Consider the following 24,346-nt stretch of genomic DNA (forward strand, 5'->3'; position numbering starts at 1 on the left):
TTACTGGTCGTGGCATGAGCTTCGTCCTCAACTGCTGTGATCCGGGTTTCAGTATCATCTAGGCGCTCCCTCTGCTTGTCTAGCTTTGCCGCACGTTGAGTGAGATGGTCCAGTTTCCCATTAATATCTGGTAGACTTGTCTGAATTTCTTTAAGAACAGATTCCATAGCGTTGTTAGTTGCAGACTCTGTCTCAGTTTCAGTGTCGGAATGTGCAGTTGCACCCTTTGTCTGCCTTTGGGATTCGAACATGAGCTTAGGCTGTTTTTTGTCTGGCTTGTCCATGATAATGAAAAGCTGTACCGCCAGTAGCCAATAAGGGAGGTCTCAGACTGAGGAGATCCAGGAAGGGTATTGTGTGCCACCTGCGCCCGAAAGAAAGGAGGGGTCGTGTCCTCCCCCAACTTGTGCCCCTCGAGGTAATACTATAGTCCAGTGCCGTTATCAGCCAGGAAGGCATACATAAATACATGTGTAAAGGACAACCAGGGCAGTTTACAGAAATATAGCAGGAAACAGGTCTGACTGGCAGGCCACCATTCACCAGCGTTGTTGAGCGGTCCCTTGCCCCTGGAACCCGGTGTCCACCACAAGCAATGCCGAGAAGACAATGGCAACCTGCGCAGTGAAAGTCCTTTGGAAGCGCTGCACCAGCAATAGGGATACACGTTATGCGACTCAGCGGTGAACAACCTTTACAATGCAACTTTTACCACGCACTACCATTAGAACCCGGTATTTACAACGCAAACCATTACAACGCATTGCGCTGGGGGGTGCTCTAGGATAGGGAATAAGTTTAATTTACTATCCAACACCTTCCCCAGTGTCCACGGGGACTGGTGTTGGAATAGTGAATTAAACTAACTTTTCACTATCCAGCACCCCCAAAGCGCTATGCGTTGTAAAGGTTTTCGTTGTAAAAACCGCGTTGTAAAGGCATGCGTGGTAAAAGCATGCATTGTAATGTCATACATCCGACTCAGCAGGGGGTATTAGCACATCTGCGCCATAGCGTAGTCGTCGCCAAACTCCATGACTTGCATATGGTGCTCAATCCCTGTGTTCGCCGTCATGCACAAGACGGGCCTCTTTTGACCCTGCAGCACGGTATTCCCCAAAAAGCCGCCATGTCACCACATCCCTGCATATCTTGCCCATGAAGCACTCCTCTGTCGATCACTGTAAATGTAAATGTAAATGTAAATGTGCTTCGATTTATATAGCGCGCTTTACCCAGGGGTCTCAAGGCGCTTGCTTAGGGAACCCGTCCTGGTATTCCCCTATGAGATACCCTTGCGGGTATCCACAAGGTGAAAGCCAGGCATCCCGCCGCGAGGGGCCGTAGTGGAGATTAAGCAAGCTATTGCCCAGAGTCGCAGAGTGTGACCCCGTGAGTCGAGTAGGCACCGGAGCGAGAATTGTCGACTCCGTGGAATTTTTGAGCCCGAGACCCGCCGAGGCGGGGAATCGAACCCTGGTCCACGGCCGATCTCAGCTTCCGGGTCTGCCGCCTCTAACCACTGAGCCACGCTTCTCCACTGTACTGCTGCCTCGCTCCAGAAATACCCCGCAGTGCAGCACCATGCTCCGCGACCAGTTTTAGTGTCCCAAGGCAGTGTGAAATAGCACCAGCATGGCTGTACCGCTCACTACGTCCCGATGAGACACAGCGCACTGGCAGTTGCCATCTTGTTCAGCATCGCACGCACGAGCCATCGAAGTCGGAGGACAATTTCACCACCTCTCACCCATCCATATAGTTTCTAAATCACCACCATTTAATCACACCATCTTCCGATGCCCATCGCTGCCAGCAATACGAAATTTGGAATCCGCAAGACAGCTATATCATCCGATCCCTGAGCCTGACCGGCGGAGCTGTCTCAACAGGCAGCCATCCGGCAGTGCGCCCTCTAGCGTCCCCCTCACAAATGCAATATATTTAGTTACATTGAAATCCAAATCTCCTGCAATTTGTTCTAGTTTGTTTTTGATGAGGTGGGGAAGTTGTGCCGGTCTCCCTTTGCAGAATAGCAAGCTGTAGTTTTCCATGATCAGTCAGTCAGCTTGTACCTGCAGCATATGTCCTCATGGAGGGGAATAATAAGTTAAATCCCCTCTTGCAATCTCTCCTTATATCATTACGGCTAGAGTTTTACCAACAGTTTTACCAACAAAAGAAAATGTCATGAACACATTCACAATATCACTTCTTGGACATACATCACATATATAGTCTTGACACTGGTAAGTTCTTCTATCAGGAAGAAAAAGTTTGTCAAGTCTCTTTATAGTATTATAACCCATTTGGATAGTACAATACACCCAGTGATAATGATACTTACACATAGAATAATATCAATGCTCATAGCACTTTCAGCTTCACATTTGTGTATGTTTAGGCCACATTCCATTACTATAATGTATTTTTTTATGTGGATTGATGGTAGCGGTAGGTACTCATTTATCACAACACATCATAGAGGAACACATGTTTATGATCATTTGTGAGCCCTCCCCTCTTACAACTCATTTAATATCCTTGTTCTAACTGCTAAAATGTGAACTTCATGAACCATGGGCCAAACTTGCTGTTTATCTTTCAGGGCATCCTTCCGCCATCTTCGGCACCTGCTGGCTCTAATCTATGCCACAGAAGAGATCAACAGAAACCCTAACCTCTTAGGAAACTTTACACTGGGCTATCATATTTATGATTCTTGCACCAGTGTGATGAAAGCTCTTCAAGGAACATTTAACATATTGTCAAATAGGAAAGATACAGTCCCAAACTACAGCTGCCAGAGTAATGGCACACTGGTTGGCTTTATTGGAGACCTGTCATCTACAACATCCTTCTCAATGGCTGAGGTCCTAGGAATCTACAGGTATCCTCAGGTAGGAAACTTGTGCTTGGTAAGCAAACATTCCAAATAATGTGTGTGTTTAGAAAACTCTTGAAAATGGATGTCTGGTTCAATGTAAACATGTGAAATAAGGAAAATAAACAAAGGAAAGGTAAAAAATGTTGATGTAATAACTTAGGTTGCTTGTGTTGTTGTCTGGCAATTTGAGGTAGACTGTCCCTAGTGGAGTAGGAATGAGTTTGTTTTGAAGGTGACTGATTTCTGTCTAAAGTGCCATAGTTGGTGATAAACAATGATCCCACCCTACTCAGTCACCCTTGGCCTCCCTTTGTATGCCCATTGTTCTCGCTCCACTACTTTTCACCACTGACACTATTGCTGTAACTTGGTGTCTCCTTCCCTTGCCTTTCTTGCTATAACCTCACCCCAGAGACTACTGCCTGCCACTGTTGCTATCAGCTTCTCTCATTTTTAAAGAACTGCACCGACATTGGCGAAGTCCTCCTGGAATTTTAGTAGGTCTATTTTTAAGATGGGCAATATGATGCATGTAGAGACAACATGACTACCATGTTAGAACAGTGTAGCATAAGTATAAAAAATGCATGTTTTAGCTTTCCAAAATCATTTTTTTCAAAGACTTTAATAGTTTTATAACAAAAAAGAAATAAACAAAATGTTGCTTGTTACGGTAGTACAGAGCGCATGTGGGGTCGGCAAGTAGAGTGTACTATACATTAGTATTAATAAACATGGCACCTTATGCAACATGAAGAAAAAACAAAGCAAACAAATATGGTCTTGATTTACATCAGGTCCAGAATAACAAGCCATAGCATAATATATTATAACATATCACATGGACACAAGCAACTAAAATGAAATCATAAGAACGCTCTAACAGAAGGGATGACTTTTTTGGTGATATAATAGGACAATATCTATCTGGGGAAGTTGCAATCAGGTTGTAAGAAGTTTGAGTAGTCTAATAATGACTAGTTGCAATGTTGTAGATTGTTTCAATATGTAGGTCATACAGGTTTAGTATGGACAAAATAGTCAACAAGTGTTTCCCAGACAAATCTAGACTGGGTTTCCAGAGGGAGTTTAGGAGGGAAATGCTGTTAGCCCCTTTCAGATAGAATAGAATAGAATATCCAATGTAACCAGGACTTGAAAGAAGCCACAGTGTTTTTTCAAATAGTAAAACAGATTTACAGGTCGCAGTCAGTAAGATATCTACCAGGAGCCTATCACTGGGTGATTTGAGTTGTTGGTCTAGGAATTCTTGAATGAGTGCAGTCAAACTTTAGCTGAATGCTCAGTTGCGACCAAATAAAATCAGATACCTGTTTCCAAAAATGGGAGATGGAGTCACATTGGAATAAGAGGTGTGGAAGATCTTCAATCGATTTATTGCAGGTCCAGCATATTGGGTTCCCTCTCAGTGATAATTTATAGAGACGTGTAGGGGCCCAAAATGTCCTGTGAAGGAGCCAATATTTTCTGTGGCATTGAGATGTGGTAATTTTGTGTGAGAACACCAATTTCAAGATCAGGCTCCAGGTGTCTGGTAAAATGTTGTCACCTGTATTCCACTTTTTTAATGTGTTAGTTTAGTTTTGATCTTTAAAAAGTCATAAATGTCAATATCTGTCAGTTTTCATTGCTGTTGCAATTCCTTGAAGGAGAGGGGGAACCTAGTTGTTTCAGGAAATATATGCCCCTAGATGTCCAGGACTGCCAATATATAGGAGCACCTTGGATTTTGATTTTAGTATTGTTCCAGAGTGAGGCCATATAAGAGTGAGTGAAGGATGTCTCTAGAATGCTATCTATTATCAGGAGGGCCTTTTTTGTAGTAATAAAAATGTACTTAGCTGGAATGAGAGAGTACAAATTAGTAGATAGTACCATTATTGGGTGCAAGTCTCCAAAGAGTTCACTTTCAACAGAAAACTACATAGAAGTGAAATAATGTCTTAGAGTAACCACGGGCAGTCTTGTATGGCCAGAAATGCTGGTTGGTAGTTCCTGAAATTAGCTAGATTGACCCACCCTAGATTTGTAGGGAGGCGTAGTGTTTTTACAGAAACTCTGTCTCTTCTGGTTTTTATTTGCCAAGGTTTGGGGAAAGAACTAAGGGCAGCATATTTATGAATTAATATTTATCTCAGCCACCATCATTTTAATAGATTCTATGCAATGTCACCATGATGGAATTCAGGATGCAGCTATCAAGGAGTTTTTCAATTTTCTTTAAAGTCACCACTTCATTTTGATGGAGACTTGACTTTATTAAGTTTGAACCATGCAACATGGGCATAATTATCAGCCGTTTCAAGTAATGCTGGAATTGATTCTTTCATTAAACTACAAATTTACTTATACTGTGGTAGTAAGCCTTAGCCAGGCCTACCAGTTCAAGGGATTCACCCTTCTCTACACAGAGTCCTTAGACCAATAGCTAGAAGTTGGCTCAGAAACTGGAATAGAAAAGAAAAAGTTTATTAAACCTCATGAGGTGGAACTATATTCGCACAACACCCTTCGGTAGAGTATGAGGTAGCAAACTGACTGGAAGGCGCTTGGTCCTTTTATACCCACACAGGGGCTCAAATGAAGGAGGTACAAGGTACAGAATGCTGGTTTCAAATACATATAAGGTCATACAGAGAGTGTGCTAGCAACAAGTGGGAGGGACTGACAGTTAGCTAATTCTGGTGGACACATCTTGACAGTTACAAGTTGGAGACAGCTGTATGCTCAAATAAGCATGTGCGAAGCAGAGGAGACTAAATATATCTTGTCTCTAGGCAGATTTCAAGAGCAGTTGACAGGAAGGTAGGACAGAGCACATGGAGAGCACATGGCAAACAAAATGGCCGATAGAAGTACAAAAAGGAGTCCGTAAATGGACAAGATAGTCTCTAAATACAAGATGTCTTCTGCTAATGCTTAACCTATTCATTGCTAAATTACAACAGACGACCCTTTCAGCATTTGCTGAAGACATCCGTCTATCTGGGGTAATCTAAATCTGCATCCTGTACATTGATGTTAATCATCTTAGTAATTTCATAGTTTAACATTTGTTATTCTTTTGTAATATTTCTTTTGGTAGGTATACAAGCAGTGATGCACATGGAGCAAAGCATAGGAACGCATTGTATACAAGTACAGCATGTAAATAGTATCACCAGTAATATACATAGAATAGTCAGTAGCTTCCAGCCCCAAGTAACAAAGACTGTCCACATCCAGTTCGAAAATGTCCATGTACCAGTCTCTGGGTGAATGTCTGTAGCAATCTTATGTAGTTTAGAGATTGCATCATAAACTGAAGATGAGTGATCAGGTATAAAGACGCAGCAACTGCTACAGATGATGCAGCATGCACCACCTTGATCAGCCAAAATCACGTCAAGCACCATCCTGTATTGGAGTGCTACAATTCTTTCAATTTGCAGTTCTTCTGTAATGTTCCCAAGTGCCATGGCTGTCTGATTGGTGACAGCTTCTACAACATGAGTCAATCGTCTGATTTTTCTGCTATTCAATGCAGCACCCACAAAGAAGAACAAACCCAAATTGAAATAGACATTTTGTTGGAAGTGGTATCTGTCTGGTTGAACTCATCTGTACTTAATGTTCGTCTGTAGCTATTCTTAGAAATATCATTGTACAACTTAAAGTCAAGATGATATGATGCAGGTGCTAAAAACACAGGGGTAACAAAAATGATATGTAACATACCCCGAACCACCCAACAGGTAATTGATATTATCCCTTTATTACCACACACAAAGTATGTGTTGTGCGACAAAGTAAAACTACTGTTATTAGCACCTTCAATATTTGATGTAGTTATACATTCACTTCGTCCTACTGGGAATTCTCCCAGTACTGCCAATACATAAATCTGCTTTAGCTTAGGTTACAGAAATCACAAAGGGTCCACCGTTTTTCATATCCCTCACATTTGTGAAGACATATGGCGTTGAAATATTGTCAGGTTGGTACTCTTCCCATTCCAATTTAGGCCCATTAGCTTGAGGATAACCATCTTCATCTTGGTAGCATTCTTTATTCAACCGAAAAGTGATTCCTCCTACTGAGGGCTTTCCGAAAGCAAACAAAAGGGCATACCAAGCTTGACATGAGCCATTATGGGAAAATGGTAGAGGACTAAAAGGTGTTCCTCCTTTCTTTTGGTGTGCAGGTATCATCCAACACACCCAACAATTCGTAGTATTCTTAGCATTGTGTGTATGATGCAACATCTGGATGAATGTGTTTTTCAGGTAGGATTGTCGATGTTTCTGCTCATGATAGAGAAGTGTATAGTGGTAATGCTCCAGTGGAGCTGGAGTAGTGTCAACAAAAATCTGTCGAGCAGGAACTGCTTTCTCAACAAACCAAGTTGTTATTGCCAAAATCACCAGGGCAACAACAAACCCTACAGCACAAATGATTCTTTTGTTATTGATTTCAATGACAGCGATGATCGATCTTTCTAAGAACTTGTTGAAAACAATTGTTGGAACGCTTCTCCCTGGGTAGCCGTTGATTTCTTCACCACGGGCCAAGACGGGTGTCACTACACTAATGCAAGGCTGATCCCCCCCTTGCCACATTGGCTCTCCGTTTCACAAACTCAGGGAGGTAGCTCAACCAGTCTCATTCAAGACTGCAGATTCTTTCCTCGATCTCAAATGGTATTGCGATGCTCCAGGAATCGTGTGGTCCAGGAAGACTTCCGTAGATTTGTTAGGTGAGATAGCTTGACCTTTCTCCGTCTCCAGACTTTCCGATGGTCGGTCAGTGCAGCAGGTTCCACCAAGGCGGGCGACACCCATTTACAATGCGTGCTGTGCACCCAGTTTTTTTTGTTCGGCACTCAAACTGCTGTCCAGGCAGACAAAAGAACTTGCTCCGGACCTCGCCACCTCGGCACCAAGCTGTTCGATCTGTCAAAGACTTTGACCATCACATAGTCACCGGGACGGAGTTCATGGGCCTCACCTGTAGATCTGTCAGGAAAAGCTTCTCAAACCTGTTGATGAATAGAGGTCAAACTGTTGGTTAACTGTGCCAAATAATCGTTCAACAGAACACAAGGTACATCATGTATGGGACGTGGCTTAGGAACTCCCCAAATGTTCATCGGTCTCCCAAATGCCACCTTGTACGGTGTAAGACCTGATCGTGAGTGTGGCACCGATCTTATGGATAACAGTGCCAAAGTCAGTGCATCTGGCCACTTAAGGGACATGGAAGCCAGTATTTTTGCTAGCTTCAATTTTAAAGTAGCGTTATACCTTTCCACCAATCCTGCTGATTGCGGTTGGAAGACTGTATGGAATTTCTGTTTGATCCCCAACCCTTTCAGGACATACTCAACAACTTGCCCAATGAAATGAGGTCCATTGTCACTCCACAAAAGCTTACAAACACCATATCTTGGAAAGAATTCCTTCAGAAGCACCTTTGCTGTGTTAAGAGCAGTATTATCCTTTGTAGGGTACGCCTCTATCCATTTACTGAAGGCACATACCACCACTAGGACATATTTTAGATTATTGCAGCATTCAAGCTGGATGTAATCCATCTGCAAAACTTCAAAAGGTGCGGTTGGTGTAGCAAACCCTTCTGTAGGAGTTTGTGTCCCCTTTCCAGGATTGTACTGACAACAGATCAAACAGGACTGTACTATTCTTTTAGCTGTGCTGGTAATTTCAGGATGCTCCCAGACTTGTGTAAGCAATTTAGTTATTGCTAGAGCTCCACCATGTGCCAGCCCATGTGCCATTTGAACCATAGATTGTAAATAGGCTGCAGGCAAATTTCCATTTATTTGTTTCTTTGTTACGCCAACAACCCTCATCATCTAAAATTCCTTCTTTGGACCATTGATCAAATTCTTCCACAGAGGCATATCTCTGTATATCCAATACGTCCTCTCTAGCATTATGCCAATGCTCAGCTTGTGATTTTACTACGTACATAGATGTAGTGTTTTGCTGTATTGCAGTTTCATGGGCTACGTGGTCTGCAAAGGTATTGCCTTGTCCTATTATGCCAATGATTTTCTTGTGTGTGCTACCCTTCATAAAGGCAACTTTCATCGGATATATAAGTGCAGTCAAAATATTATGTACTAATTCTCCGTGCATTATCTGCATCCCGTGGGATGTAAGAAAGCCTCTTTCCTTCCAGAGTAGGCCACAATCATGAACCACTCCAAAAGCATAGCGGCTATCTGTGTAAATGTTCACACATAAGTCAGTACTAAGAACACACGCTCGTGTCAAAGCTATTAGTAAGCATCGGCAAATTTTGCGAATTGGCAATTCGCGAATTTGCGGATTTGCGAATTGGCAATCAGCAAAATTCGCAAATTTGCGCGAATTTGAGTTTTTTAAAAATTTTTGCGTGTTCGCGGGTGTTCGCGAGGCGCTTTGCGTGTTCGCGGGTGTTCGCGAGGCGCTTTGCAATTTCGCGGGTTTTTTTTTTTTGCCTGCTTAATCACTGCCACCCTCTTGTTTTTTATGCCCATCTGCCCTCTTTACCACTTGTTTCTGTGCCCTTCTGCCCTCTGCCCCACTAATTTTTTGTCCCCTTCTGCCCTCTATCCCACTTTTGTGCCCTTCTGCCCTCAGCCCCACTTAGAATGGCGCCGGCAAGCTGCCAGCGCCGTTCTAAAATAGCTAGAAATAGCTTCAACAGGAAGCACTAATAGATAAAGTAAAGCAGGTGCTCCAGTTGAAGGTCAAATTAAGTTACACAATCATTAATCACCCCAAGTTTGGGGGTAATTAATGATTGTGTAACTGAATTTGAGCAGCACCTGCTTTACTTTATCTATTAGAGCTTCCTGTTGAAGCTAACTTTTGTAACTATTTTAGAATGGCTCTGGCAGCTTGCTGGCGCCATTCTAAAAGAGTTACTAAAGTCAGCTTGAACTTTTGACCCAATCCCCGTTCGTGGATTTTCGTTCGCGGATTTTGCGGGAAATTCGCAAATTTCGCGGATTGCGAATTTACCAAAAATTCACGAAATCCGCGTGCGGAACGGATTTTCCGCACATGCTTAGCTATTAGTTCAGCTGCTTGAGCCGACTTCTATGGTATACGAGCTGTTTCCACTACTGTCTCAAGTGTGGTGGTTGCATATGCAGCTGAGGTTCTGCCATCTGGTAACTTCAAACAGGACCCATCAACCCACAGCTCCCTATCTACATCTGGAAGGGGCGTATATTGCAAATCGATGTGACCCTTTGTCTGTTCCTCAGTAAGGAATATATATTCGTGAGGCTCCTTTAATTAAGACTGAGTCGCAGGATATGGCAACAAAGTGGCTGGGTTTAGTGTTGCACATCTCTTCAATGTAATATGAGGTGCTAACAATGTCAATTCGTAGCCTGTCAGTTGAGCACTAGTTAAATGCTGTCTCTTAGTCTGATTCAAAAGGGCATCTACTGCATGAGGTACTATCACCAACAGTTTGTGTGACAAAACTATCCCTTCATTCTGACGTATAGACACAGCTGTCGCTGCAACTGAATGAAAACATCCAGCCAACGCACGAGCAACAGGATCAAGAACTGCAGAAAAATATGCACAGGGACACTGCTTGCCACTGTGTGTCTGTACTAAAACTGACAATGCACATCCATATTTCTCATGTGCATAGAGTGTAAAAGCCTTCGTGTAATCTGGTGTGCCTAACACTGGTGCAGAGCAGAGAGCTTGTCTTAACTGACAAAAAGCTTTTTGACAGTCATGTGTCCATGGATGGGGGATCAGAGTGTTCTTAGTCAAAAGTGCTAGCAGTGGTTTAACAATGTGTGAAAAACCCAATATCCATTGCTTACAAAACTAAGTCAAACCAATGAATGCACGGACATCTTTCTGGGTGGAATGTACAGGGGTGTCTAAAATTGCTTGAATGCGATCTGGTGTCAGTGCACGTCCCTCCTTAGACAGAAGACTACCTAAATAGGTTACCTTCGGTCTACAATATTGCAATTTCTTCTGTGATACTTTATGGTTGTGTGTAGTAAGAAAAGAAAGTAAAGGACAAAGTACATTTTTCACACTGTTCAGGTGTATCAGCTGCCAACGAGATGTCATCGACATATTGTATGAGAGCCACTCTTTCAGACAAAGTAAAGGAATCGAGTTGTCTTTTTAAGGCTTGACCATAAATACTCGGGCTCTCGGTGTACCCTTGAGGAACTCTACAAAATCTGTATGATCTGTTATTCAAAGCGAAACCTAACAAATATCCGCTATCAGGCTGAATAGGAATCGAGAAGAAAGTGTTCTTCAATTCCACTATTGAAAATGTAGTTGCTGTTGGAGGGACCAGGGTAAGCAATGTTGTTATGTCAGATGCTACAGGGTACTGTGGTACTACAATCTTGTTAACTTCTCTCAAATCGATGATGAATCTATAAATCCTAGTGTCTGCATTCTTTTTTTTCAAAATGGGAAGAATTGGCTATTGCAAACATTATAAGGAACCTCTTCCACAACCCCCACCTTAATCAAATCTTGTACAATACGTGTGAGTGCTTCTTCTCCTTCTCGAGAAATTTTATACTGAGGCAATCTCGGCAGTAAAGCACCCTCCTTGACACTAATATGTACTGGTGGAATACCCATGTGTCCTACATCGGTGTCTGAAGTTGCCCACAAAGTACTAGGGAGTGAAGCTAGTGCAATGCCTATTTAACAATACAAGCTCTCTCAATCATGTGGTAGTTGTCATTTAAAATAACCCGTACTCTCTCCGGAGAACATTGTATCATAGCCCTGAAATATATGAGCATGTCAAGACCCACAATATTGTCTGGTGTATTTTGAAAAAGCAAAAACTGACATGGAGCAGTAAACTTATCAACATGGAGTGCAAGTGGCTGTGACAATGGGCTATGGGAAGATGTTCCTTCGAAACCTATCCATGTAATAGTTAAACGATACAGGGGAGCCCTTGTAATCAAGTGTTTAGACAAGGCGCTACGAGTAGCTCCTGTATCAACCAGAAACTGATCAGTAGAACCCAAAAAATGTGCTGTAACCTAGGGACCCCTCTGATCTACTGGAACTTCAACTGATTCCTTACCCCATCCGACACAATCCTATGCATCAGCAGAATCTTGCAAATCAGACGGCTCATAGTCGGACATTTGATATTGGTTCCGTCTGTCAAAAGTATTAGACCTCTGTTGTCCACGTGTATTAGCATCAAACCTAGCACGATCATTCGTGTTTCCTCTAGGCCCTGAATATCCTGAACAATTTCTCATTTGTCCCAGACCACGTGAACCCTGCTGAGCACGGAGTATTGGACAGTCAGAAAGCCAATGTCCAAATTTCTTGCAATGTGCACACTGATCAACAGACAAATTCAATAAAGTATAGGGAGGAAAGGACGAACCATGAGATCCACATCCACCTCTATTATTACCTCTAGAAGGTGGGCCATAAGCCTGAGCCATCATAACCTTTGTTTTCAACTCTTTAGATTTTTTATCCTCCTTACTTTTTGCTTCTAATTCTTGTCGTTCATAATACTAAGCCATAGGTAAAGAGAGAAACCAGAGAGGAGGTAGTCCATGAACTTTCACTCGCCTTTAGGCGACTAGCTATTTCTGGCAAAAGGTTTGTGACATATTTATCGACAAACAGATGCCTGCCTGTGTCAACTGTCAGTGACTGGCCACTAAAATCGTAGAATGCTTCTTCAAAGCATGTGAAGAAGTCTGAAACTGATTCATCTATCTTTTGCTTACAAGACGCTAACATAGTCGAATCTATCTTTTTAGGTGGACTAATGGTCTTTAATTTAACCAATATAGCTACCGAAAGATCCAAAATTAACTGACATGTCTGTGCAGGTTTTCTATCTTCATCTAACTGTTCTAAATTTTTCCACGATGCCCCAAATGCCACACGATCATCGACTTTACGCACAGTTCTCCACATATCAGGCGGTAATATTAATCCAAAAAACAAATCAATATCAGACATAGTACAAGAGCTAATGGCATCCTCAATTTCTTCATAAAAGGCTGTTGAATTCTTTCGCGGATCAGGCGATGCATTTTTAAGAGCCATAACATCTGCTCTATTCCAAGGAGTGTACACCCAATTATAAATAAAGTACCCTTTTGCGTCGACAGAAGTCTTACCATCACTTGTACCTGCTCCCTTAGGAGGATCATATAAAGTTGCTGCTTCCCGCATGGGTTTCACATTTACAACATTCTTATCTGTTTCTGGCGTCGAAGCTCGTGCCATGTTGATTCGGGAGGTTTGTGCAGCTGCGTCTGCTGCCTTTTTCTCCTCCCACAGACTGCTTCATCACGTAGTTTAACCAAGCGTCTGATCGTGTCAGCCACCTGGGAGAAGACAAAAGAACCTTCCCGTAATTGCTTACAATCAGCTGCTATATCATCTGGCTCTACTTCCACTGAATATTTCCTAAATCGTTCAACAACCTCGGCAGCAAATATCTCGGTAACATATTTTTGTTCCCTTTCCAACCAATTCTTAACAGTATCTAGAAGTTCAGAAGCAGTGATAATACTACGATCGGCTTTGCGCACCGCTTATCTAATCTCAGAGGAACGTTCGGTAGTTAACATCGAGCGAGTATCTCTGATCTGATTTTATCCTGCTCTGTAGGATAGGCCTCATCTGACTCATCAGGAGCAGAGGGAAGTGTATACGGAGGTGGACAGCAATCTAATAAGAGAGAATCATCTTGGGGTTTATTAAGAATAGGATAAAGAGGCCTACGAATAGCGGTTTGGCCATTTACCTGTAACTGATGCTCCCTATCTTCCCTTTCTTTAATTTCTTTCATTCCTTTATTTTTCATTTCGGATGGTTTCACATTCACACTCTTACGTAGTTCTTTTTCAACCAAGGCCTGCTCACGCTTCATTCGCTCACATACTTCTTTCTCCCACATTCGTACACAATCAAACATATCTTGCCTGGCCTTTCGCTTAAACATCCGTTGCTCCTCATACTGAATCTTTCGTAGATCAAATGACCCATGCATAGGCCAACGCAACTCAGGATCCGTACGGGCGTATTTGTTCCATAACGTGCTGTACAATATGGACGAAATACCATACTTATATACATGTCCCTATTAGGCGTCCCCTCCGGGGGAGCGGGGTGTGCTTCGTCAAGTTTCAAAGTGGTACCACTACAAAAGCAACACGTCCTACGAAGTGTGCTGGAGACAGGCATGCCAAACAATAGTGCAAAATATGCAGTATTAGAGAAAATAGCGCTTAAGGTACTCTTCGTACATTGCGCCGTTCAAACAATTTTAAATTGTTAAAAATCTCCTCATTACCTGCCTATATGTATTGCAACACACACACATATATATATATATATATTCACTGAAAAAACCATAGGTTATAGACCATATATAGTTAGGAATTAGCATTTACAAAACCTTGAAAATTCACTGAAAAAACCATAGGTTATAGACCATATATAGTTAGGGATTAGCATTTACAAAACCTTATTTTACTCGCACAAAACCATTGAAATTCGCATATATAGTTAGTTGCACTAACTATATATCGCGCACCCGCAATCCTCTGCTGATGATGTCACATATTACATCATTCATGACATGGTCAGTGACATCACTGATGACATCACTGATGACATCTCAAATGACATCACTGATGACATCACTGATGACAACATCCATTGACTGTATGTTTCTGTAAAGTTAAAATATGTCTTACGTATTGAAGAATGAGTGGATGTATAAGTGTCGGGATGAAGGATTTAGTAGGTGCATGACTGACTGTATGAGTGAGTGATTAAATGTGTCTCACTGAGTGCATGGGTTAGTGACTAAACTGTCTTAATTTGTGCATCATTATGTCTGTTGTTCTGTAAACTGCTGCATGTGTTGATCAGTAGCTATATGAGTAACTATATGGGTTATTGATTGGTTGCCCAAGTATTTGCATGGGAGACTGAGTGTGTGTGTATGGGTGGCTGGGAGGTGTGTGACTCTGTGCATAGATGTGTGAACAGTTGATTCACTAGATGTATGGGTTCAAAAGTGCATGGGGAAACAGCTGTATGGGCGGTTGACTGTGTGCATGAGTGTATTGTTGAGTGAATGGATATCTTAGTGCTACATGTCAAAGTAAGTACATATGTAAAACACAGTACATATGAGAGTTGACATATAAAAATAACTGTGCATAAGAGCCAGTGAATGTGTGAGTGGCTTTATGGATCATTGTAAACTTGTATCAGGGATTGTATAAGAGACTAAATATGTGTTAGTATATATTTGAAAAAGTAAGGTGTGTATAACTGTATAGTTGAGGGAATGGAGGTGTGATTGATTTTTTGCATGACTGACTAGGTGTGTGAGTAACTCCATGGATGAGTGACAGTCTGTGAGTGTCTATTTACACTGATTGTATCTAAGGTTATATTACAATCTGAAGAGGTTCATCGTATTATCACATGAATGATATTATTAGTGATGTGATGAGTAATGTCAAATGAGATGTCATCAGTGATGCCATTTGAGATGTCATCAGTGATGTCATCAGTGATGTCACTGACCATGTCATGAATGATGTAATATGTGACATCATCAGCAGAGGATTGCGGGTGCGCAATATATAGTTAGTGCAACTAACTATATATGCGAATTTCAATGGTTTTGTGCGAGTAAAATAAGGTTTTGTAAATGCTAGTCCCTAACTATATATGGTCTGTAACCTATGGTTTTTTCAGTGAATTTTCAAGGTTTTGTCAATGCTAATTCCTAACTATATATGGTCTATAACCTATGGTTTTTTCAGTGAATTTCAATGGTTTTTTAATAGCAAATATGAAAAGCTTTAAAATGTCAAGTACGTGATAGGTAAAAACATTTTTGTGTTTATGCACGCTGATGTGCTTTGAACGCTGCCCCCCCTCCTCTTTTCTTTTAGGACTATTCTCTCTTTGCAGATAGTGAAGGGTAGGTAACGCAGGCCTTTGCCCCCGTTGTAATCCGTCGTGCCTGTTTCTCTCTCCATTTCATTGATTATTATCCAAGCATTTACTGTTTTAAAATTGGTTCTCTTTGGTTCATTCTCTATTTACAAACAAGCACAGAGTCGCAATACTCTGTTTAGTCTTTGCAGATAGTGAAAGATCGTTTAAAAAAACAAAAGGAATCGAGCAAAATCAGTCACTAATGGGAACTCTTTTTGACCTCGCTAAAATAGAAACATTAGGAACAACCCCTCATGAGAAATACGAAACTAGTGAGATGAACTGAGCTCAACACCATGATGGCTGCAAGACAGCTCGGCTCCGCCACCCACCCCGCCCAAAATAACGACAAACCCTATGCAAATATTATAAATATATACAACACACCAGCAAAGTAACAGGGTAAAACGTTTTATTAAATAACTATTTACATGGCAGCCTGCTGCAACATACATCACTGTTCCTGTCGAGGTAGCATAGCTGGCGGCCTAGGGGTGGAGGACCATTGTGCAAATTACCCGGGGACGACACCATGCGCCAAGACTCGTCCCCAGTACATCCAGAGCTGATGTCCGACAAGTTGTGTCTGAGGATGCCTTGCTGATGCCGCCACCCCCACCTCCACCTTTTTGTTGCCTGATCCGGCTAGCTCAATCGATCGAGCATGAGACTCATGCACTCTGCTCTCCTTGGCCTCAGTCAAGCATCAATAGTAAGATTTTCATACATGAGTATAGGTTCATGGTTTTCCATCCACAGATTAAAAGTCTGGAGTGGGAGTGAAAGAACAATAACTAGGTAAGAAGGAAGGCAGAGGTTGTGGGAAGGACTCTGGATATGGTATGTTGCTTGGTCCCTGAGATGCTTCGATGTCACTGCCTTGCACAAATGGCATACGTCCTGGATGTTGGGTGCCATAGTTGAGGGTTCGGAGCAGCGCTTGTAACACTGTCTGAAGCTTTTTTGCACCTGCTGCAGCTTCACTATTCTCAAAGTAAGTGGGGACTGTTTGTGGACCTGACTGCATTGGAAAACAATGTGATGCGGTGCCTCCCTGAACCGCTTGACGGAGGCCCCCAAAATAATTGCGCCAGCTCCACACCTTGTCCCACAATCAGTTTGACCTGAAGACACGTCCTGCGGTGCCCTGGTCCGATCATCACATATACCTGCGCCAGGAAATGGCGTGAGGTGCACTAGAAGGGAGAGGCGGCGCGAACGAGCCTCCCCCACCTCCCCAGGTGGAGGTTTCTCAGCTACACCCCAGCGTTTCACTCGACCAGCTGACTTGCGCCCGCTCTTGCGACACAGTGCCTCGCTCGGCCAGCTGAATTGCGCCTGCTCTTGCTATTACAACGTCTCACCCGCCATCCAACGGAATTGCACCCAATCTTGCGATACAGCGACAGGCGGCTGCTACGGAGCTCACGAAATGGCGGTCGGCTCCACAGACTTGGGCCTGGCCTGCAAAGATGACTCTGGGCAACCGTGGAACTCGGACGCTTGACTGCTAGGGCATGGGCCCCATTCCCAAAAGAGTCCCCTCAGCCTTGAAGATTCTACAACAGTCACCGGGACCCCCGACTCCCGCAGGCTTCCGGTGGGGAGCGGCTGCCATGATTGCTGGTTGGTGGAGACATTTTGACTATATTCTGGACCTGCGTTGTCGCGTAATGCGTCATATGACGCGCCGCATTAGCGCACCCGGAAGTGCTCCGGTGCGCGAGACGCAGCTTCCCGGAAGCGATCCAGGGCGCGGCGCGCTGCGCGTAACGTAAGCATAACAGGTCATGTGACTTGTTAATAAAAGTTTTCATTGGTTCATTTTACTTTTGTTTTTCTAATGATGGAAGGCTTGGTCATATGACCTAAAAATAACACTTTTCATTGGTTTCGAACATTTTTTTTTCCCAAATGATGAAAGCCCCACCTTTTTTTTTCTCACTCTGACTTGTAAAGCAAAGCACCCAGATGCATTTACAGTTTATCTCTAACAATGTTCCAGGCTAATGTATTTTCCCGGTAAATTTACAACTGTCCTGCAAGTAAAATATTCCTATTTCGAGAAAAAGGGCATTTCTTCGTCCCATGAGAGAGCTGTTGAACAAAAGAGGCTCAACCTGCTGTCTTAGTCGCTGATAGGCATGAATATCGGATTCTTATCAATCACTTTATGTTGTACGAGTGGAAAACACAACAGCCCTTGACCATTTATCTTTACTGCGTTCCTGCGTAATATACCCTTTAACCGTCATGTAATCGGGCAGCTTTATTTCACTTGCCTTTTACTGATTCGAAAACAGTGGCTGTTATTCAAAACTTTACCAATCTAGGTACTACTACCTTTTTTTGTTTTAAAAACCTTTATTGTGAAAATGTCAGTATACAAATACGGGCCTATAACCACGTGGGCCGGCCACGGAGCAAACTGTATTCGTATATGATGAGGGGACATTTACACTGTAGAAGAACGTAACGGGCGGGCCATTAGGTTGCAAGAACTAAGGTGTTTCACAGTTGCGGAATCGGTGGACATACATTTTATAATTAAAGTACGACAGGGCCAGTTACAATAAAATTATCTAGATATACATTTGCGGGCAAGTACCATGGGTGACGTTAATTCGAACTTTCAATAGTACAGAAATCAATAACACATCAGAACTTAATATCAATAGGGATGTCCAAATGTTCAATCAGTACTTGTCATTGGTGGATGTACTGGCAGGTCGGGGTTATCCACCAAATCTCGTATTTGGGCAGCACTGTAATTCATCGGGTGCCACCTCTCCATATGGCGATGCATGGTATGATTACCATAACTATATTTTTTTCGGTTCCTCTGGAGAGTACATTGTGGCAGATGAGGCAGGTAACGTACCGGGCATTTACCTTTTTTTCATGTTGAGAAAATGAAAAAAATGACCAACATGTGCATGTTTCAAATTTTTTGTATCTTTCAATAGTACAGTAATCAATAACACATCAGAACTTTATATCAATAGGGAAGTCCAAATGTTCAATCAGTACTCGTCCCCGCCCGCCATGTGCTTCAAAACTGCATACGTATCTCGTGATTTCAAGGCTGGGCAACAAGTACACAACAAGGAGTCTTTTTTTCATGTTGTGGAAATGAAAAAAATTACCAACATGTGCATGTTTCAAATTTTTTGTATCTTTCAGTAGTACAGTAATCAATAACACATCAGAACTTAATATCAATAGGGATGTCCAAATGTTCAATCAGTACTCGTCCCCGCCCGCCTTGTGCTTCAAAACTGCATACGTATCTCGTGATATCAAGGCTGGGCAACCAGTACACAACAAGGAGTTACAAGTCCCATTTATACCGGCGCCATTTTGGTCGAGGCCAGGCAGGTCCAGGATATAGTCAAAATGTCTCCACCAACCAGCGGTCGGACCAGAACCCCTTTCAGCAGTCCAAAAAGGTTCCGTTAAATGACAACAGAAGAGATAGGCAACAAGAACAATCAGTCAAAAGAGGGGACGCTTTTGGGAATGGGGCCCATGCCCTAGCAGCCAAGCGCCCGAGTTCCAAGGTGTCCCAGGGCCATTTTAGTGGACCAGGCCCAAATCCAAAGAGCCGGTCGCCATTTTGAGAGTCCTGTTGCAGCTGCCTATCGCTGCACCGCAAGAGTGGGCGCAACTCAGCTGGATGGTGGGCGAGACGCTGTAGACTCAAGAGTGGGCGCAACTCAGCTGGATGGCGGGTGAAACGCTAAAAGGCGCCCCACTGCAGATGAGGTGCCTCCACCTGGGGAGACGGGAGAGGCCCATTTACGCCGCCTCCCCCCCCGTGCACCCCACGCCGTCTTTCGGCACAGCATTGTAGGATGGCCACACCAGTGCGGCAACTTACTGGACACCACCTCGGTGCCATCCGGATCTCGGCGCGTTGTGCTGCCTTCGGCCTACTGTAGCAGCAAGTGTGGACGCAACTCAACTGGACGGCGAGTGAAACGCTAAAAAGCGCCCCACTGCAAATGAGGTGCATCCACCTGGGGAGGCGGGAGAGGCCCGTTTGTGCCGCCTCCCCCCCCCGGGCACCCCACGCCGTCTTTCAGCGCAGCATTGTAGGATGACCACACCAGTGCAACTTGCTGGACACCACCTCAGTGCCATCCGGATCTCGGCGCGTTGTGCTGCCTTCGGCCTACTGTAGCAGCAAGTGCGGACGCAACTCAGCTGGACGGCGAGTGAAAAGATAAGGGGCGCCCCACACTACCTCGGTGCCATCCAGATCTTGCGCGCGTTGTGCTGCCTTCGGCCTAGCCTTCGGCCCACTGTAGCAGCAAGTGCGGCCGCAACTCAGCTGGACGGCGAGGGAAACGTTTTGGTGCGCCCCACTGCAGATGAGGTGCATCCACCTGGGGAGGCGGGAGAGGCCCGTTTGTGCCGCCTCCCCCCCCCGGGCACCCCACGCCGTCTTTCAGCGCAGCATTGTAGGATGACCACACCAGTGCAACTTGCTGGACACCACCTCAGTGCCATCCGGATCTCGGCGCGTTGTGCTGCCTTCGGCCTACTGTAGCAGCAAGTGCGGACGCAACTCAGCTGGACGGCGAGTGAAAAGATAAGGGGCGCCCCACACCACCTCGGTGCCATCCAGATCTTGCGCGCGTTGTGCTGCCTTCGGCCTAGCCTTCGGCCCACTGTAGCAGCAAGTGCGGCCGCAACTCAGCTGGACGGCGAGGGAAACGTTTTGGTGCGCCCCACTGCAGATGAGGTGCCTCCACCTGGGGAGGTGGGAGAGGCACCCCACGCCGTCTTTCGGCGCAGCATTGTAGGATGGCCACACCAGTACAACAACTTGCTGGACACCACCTCTTTGCCATCCGGATCTCGGCGCGTTGTGCTGCCTTCAGCCTATTCGCACATCGATCCGCTACTGACACCGCCTCACAGGCCAACGGATTTTGTAGGCTTTTTATAGCCCAAAGCTGCATAACAGGTCATGTGACTTCTTTATAAAACTTTTCATTGGTTAATTTTACTTTTGGTTTCCTAATGATGAAATGCTTGATCATATGACCTAAAAATAACACTTTTCATTGGTTTATACCTTTTTTTTTCCCAAACGATGAAAGCCCCACCTTTTTTTTCTCACTCGGCAATCCAAAAAGGTTCCATTAGATGACAACAGAGGGGACAGGCAACAAGAACCATCAATCAAAAGAGGGGAGGGCAAGTTCTTCCCTACCGGGTCACGTTGAGGCTCCACCGGAAGTCATCAAATTGATAGTCTACAGTGTTTCTGGATGTTTCAGACTGAAGCTGGTGTCAGCATGAGAGCACCACCATCTCGTAGCTCCGTCATGGACATTCCGCAAGCAATCATGGCAGCCGCTCCCCACCGGAAGCCTGCAGGAGTCGGGGGCCCCCATGACTTTTGTAGAATCTTCAAGGCTGAGGGGTTGCTTTCGAGAATGGGGCCCAAGCCCTAGCAGGCAAGCGTCCGAGTTCAAAGGTGTCCCAGGGCAATTTTAGTGGACCAGGCCCAAATCAGAAGAGCCGGCCGCCATTTTAAGAGTCCTGTGGCAGCCGCCTATCGCTGCACCGCAAGAGTGGGCGCAATTCAACTAGATGGTGGGCGAGACACTGTAGCCGCAAGAGCGGGCGCAACTCAGCTGAATGGCGGATGAGGCACAGTGCAGCAAAAGCGGGCGGAAAACAGCTGAATGGCAACTGAAACGCTAAAGGGGCACCCCATTGCAGCAGAGGAGCCTCCACCTGGAGAGGCCCGTTCACGCCGCCTCCCCCCCCCCACCGGGGCGCCCCACGCCGTTTTTCGCCGCAGCATTGTAGGATGCCAAGACCAGTGCGGCAAGTAAAGGACATCACCTGGGTGCCGTCCAGATCTCAGCGCGTTGTGCTGCCTTCGGACTATTCGCACAACAGACCGCTACTGACACCACCTCACAGAAGACCATTGTTGCTTTGTTTTAATTTTTTTTTTTTTACGTGTTTACTGTTTATGGTGCGTTGCATATATTTATAAGTTATTAAAGTGTTATAATCCTACTACTTTGTTGGAGTGCTATATATTTTTAATGTGACACATAATTGTGAAGACTTTGATGTACAAAAAGGCATCCCTGGAATCTTCCGCTTCAGGCTCGGTCCCACACACCCTCACAGTGAGAATCCCCTCCCCAATCACAATACAGGATCGTTATCAGATAGTAGGAACGCGTGTGGTGTGACGGATCTCATGGGGTGGGGGCCTTGATCTACTGTAACTCCTTTGAAGAGGGGTGATTCTTTACAGTTGGGGCCATAAACTACATCCACAGGGCTAGGTGATAGCCTGGGACCGGCCTGGACAATCAGACACAAAGGAAGAGGAGTGTCAGAGGGTGCGGTAGTGAATAGGGTGAAAGAGAGGTGTCGGGCGGGCACGGGGTGTGATTCTCAGGGAAGAGCAGCGCAGATGGGGGGAGGTTTATGGCCCATGCATGAGAGAGAGAGCGGGGGTGACCAGTGCGTGGGGGAGATGCTTGCGAGGGTGGGGAGCCATGCTGAGGATCGGCGGCGTGCAGAGAGTGGGTCTGGTCAAGGCATCTAAAATGGCTGCCGTGCACGACAAAAGTGTGGCATTGGAAAAAAAGCAAGATGGCGCAGAAAATGTTTATCAATACGGATTAATTTATAACAATTATTTTTAACAATATATTTACTCGCAGTGTCAAAATGGCGGTCAACACTTTCTGATTTCATTCGAATCGAACGTTAACAGACGTCACGCAGCAAAAAAAAAAAAAAAACGCTCACGCGCAGCCGCTGGAAGACAAGTATCAACATATATGAGCATCCTCAGCCACCCTCAGAAAACATATGGGGTCAGGATACGTCTCCCGTACCCCCTTATACCCATTTCTCACATTGTTTTTCCTCCATCTTGTAATTTAATTAAAACGAAACACAGAATGGCGAATTCCCGTTTTGCTACCGGTTAGCTACCCGGTTCACGAACCGGAAAGCGCTTCTACTGCAAAAAAACAATTTTTTTTTATTTGCCCCACGGGACCCTTTAATAACCCCAACATCATTCCTAGAGGGTCAAGAAGGGTCTACCTTGCCCCCTTTCATTAAATTCCCCCTTCGTTTTTCTCCTCCTCTTGTCTCTCGATCCTACCGAGAGACAAGATGGCAGCCACTCCGGACTGTTTAGAATGTTGACAGACACCGGAGAGCCAATCAGCTTCGCTTCGCAAAGCTCCGTTACGCGAAAAGTTCGCGAACCGGAGCGCTACCCGGGACGTTGTCACAGATATATCTGTTTTTTTAAACGGTAATTTCTCAAAATCCACTGGAGCACATATATTGAGACCCAGCAAAGGCACATCGGGCTAACAGTCCCTACAATTTTGCCAAGTTTCGTGCAAATCCATTCAGCCGTTCGAGCTAAAAGTGAGGCCAAGCGCCCTATGGAAAACTCAATGTTAAAAACGCGTTTTGGGACCCCCCTTTTTTCTCGGCCCCCCCTTGACGAAACCCCCCCAAATTTTGCTCAGAAACAAAATGTGCCATTTTCCTGAAAATTTCAGCCGATTCCGTCCACAAACGCCAAAGTTATTAGACATAGAATTTTCAAAAGTTCCATAGAGAAAAAATCCTAACTATATATACCTACTGGCGACCGCCAGTAGGTATATATAGGTCTGGAATGTCATAAGAAGTGCGCACAGAAAAGTGACGCATCGCACCAGCGGTGTAAAAAAATGCGCCTCGTTGCGCTATATTTAAAAAGTGATGCATCTAGGTAGATGGGTCACTTTTTAAAATCCTGCGCCACATTATATCTGCGTCAGGTATAATGTATGCAGAGGGAGTGTTCCCCCGCAAAAAGCTTTGTAATAGCGACACAGTGAAATCTATGAGATTTCACTGCGTCACTTTTAGGATGCTGTTGCGTCAAAATCTTGCGCCTGCTTCACAGCAGGTGTAAGACTGACGCAAGACCTTTCACATGGTGCTTTTTCCATGTGAAAGGACGCATTACTGGAGTTGCGTCACTTTTGTGACGCACTCCAGCAATGCGTTACTTTTGTGTTTACAGATACGTCAGAAATACTGACGTATCTGTAACTCCTTGCGAATTGATTAGTCATAAATTAAATATGACATATCTGGAATGTCATAAGGAGTGCGCCCAGAAAAGTGACGCATCGCTGTTTTCATGTAGCGATGCGTCACTTTTCAGAAATGAGGCCTCCAGTTTATTCACTGTGTCACCTCTACGACCCTTTCTTGCGTCAATACGTCCCTTTTGCATACATTACACCTGACGTAGGAATAATGTGGCACAGGGGTTTACAAAGTGATGTATTTACCAAGAAACGCCACTTTGTAAATATGAATGAATAAGGTGCATTTTTTATTGGAATGTTGTGTCACAAAAAGTGAT

The 24,346-nt window shown here is 44.4% G+C and overlaps 1 protein-coding gene across 1 annotated transcript in view; it reads left to right on the forward strand.

The window, feature by feature from the left end:
* LOC147659392 (extracellular calcium-sensing receptor-like) overlaps positions 1–24,346 on the forward strand; it is a 450,885-nt gene that overhangs the window by 392,350 nt on the left and 34,189 nt on the right. The window contains exon 3 of the mRNA XM_086951777.1: positions 2,609–2,900. Coding sequence (XP_086807903.1) covers positions 2,609–2,900 — 292 coding nt within the window. The remainder of the gene's footprint in view (positions 1–2,608; positions 2,901–24,346) is intronic.

This window comes from Lissotriton vulgaris, unplaced genomic scaffold (assembly GCF_964263255.1).
Source record: "Lissotriton vulgaris unplaced genomic scaffold, aLisVul1.2 SCAFFOLD_1171, whole genome shotgun sequence".
NCBI classification, from domain to species: Eukaryota; Metazoa; Chordata; class Amphibia; order Caudata; family Salamandridae; genus Lissotriton; species Lissotriton vulgaris.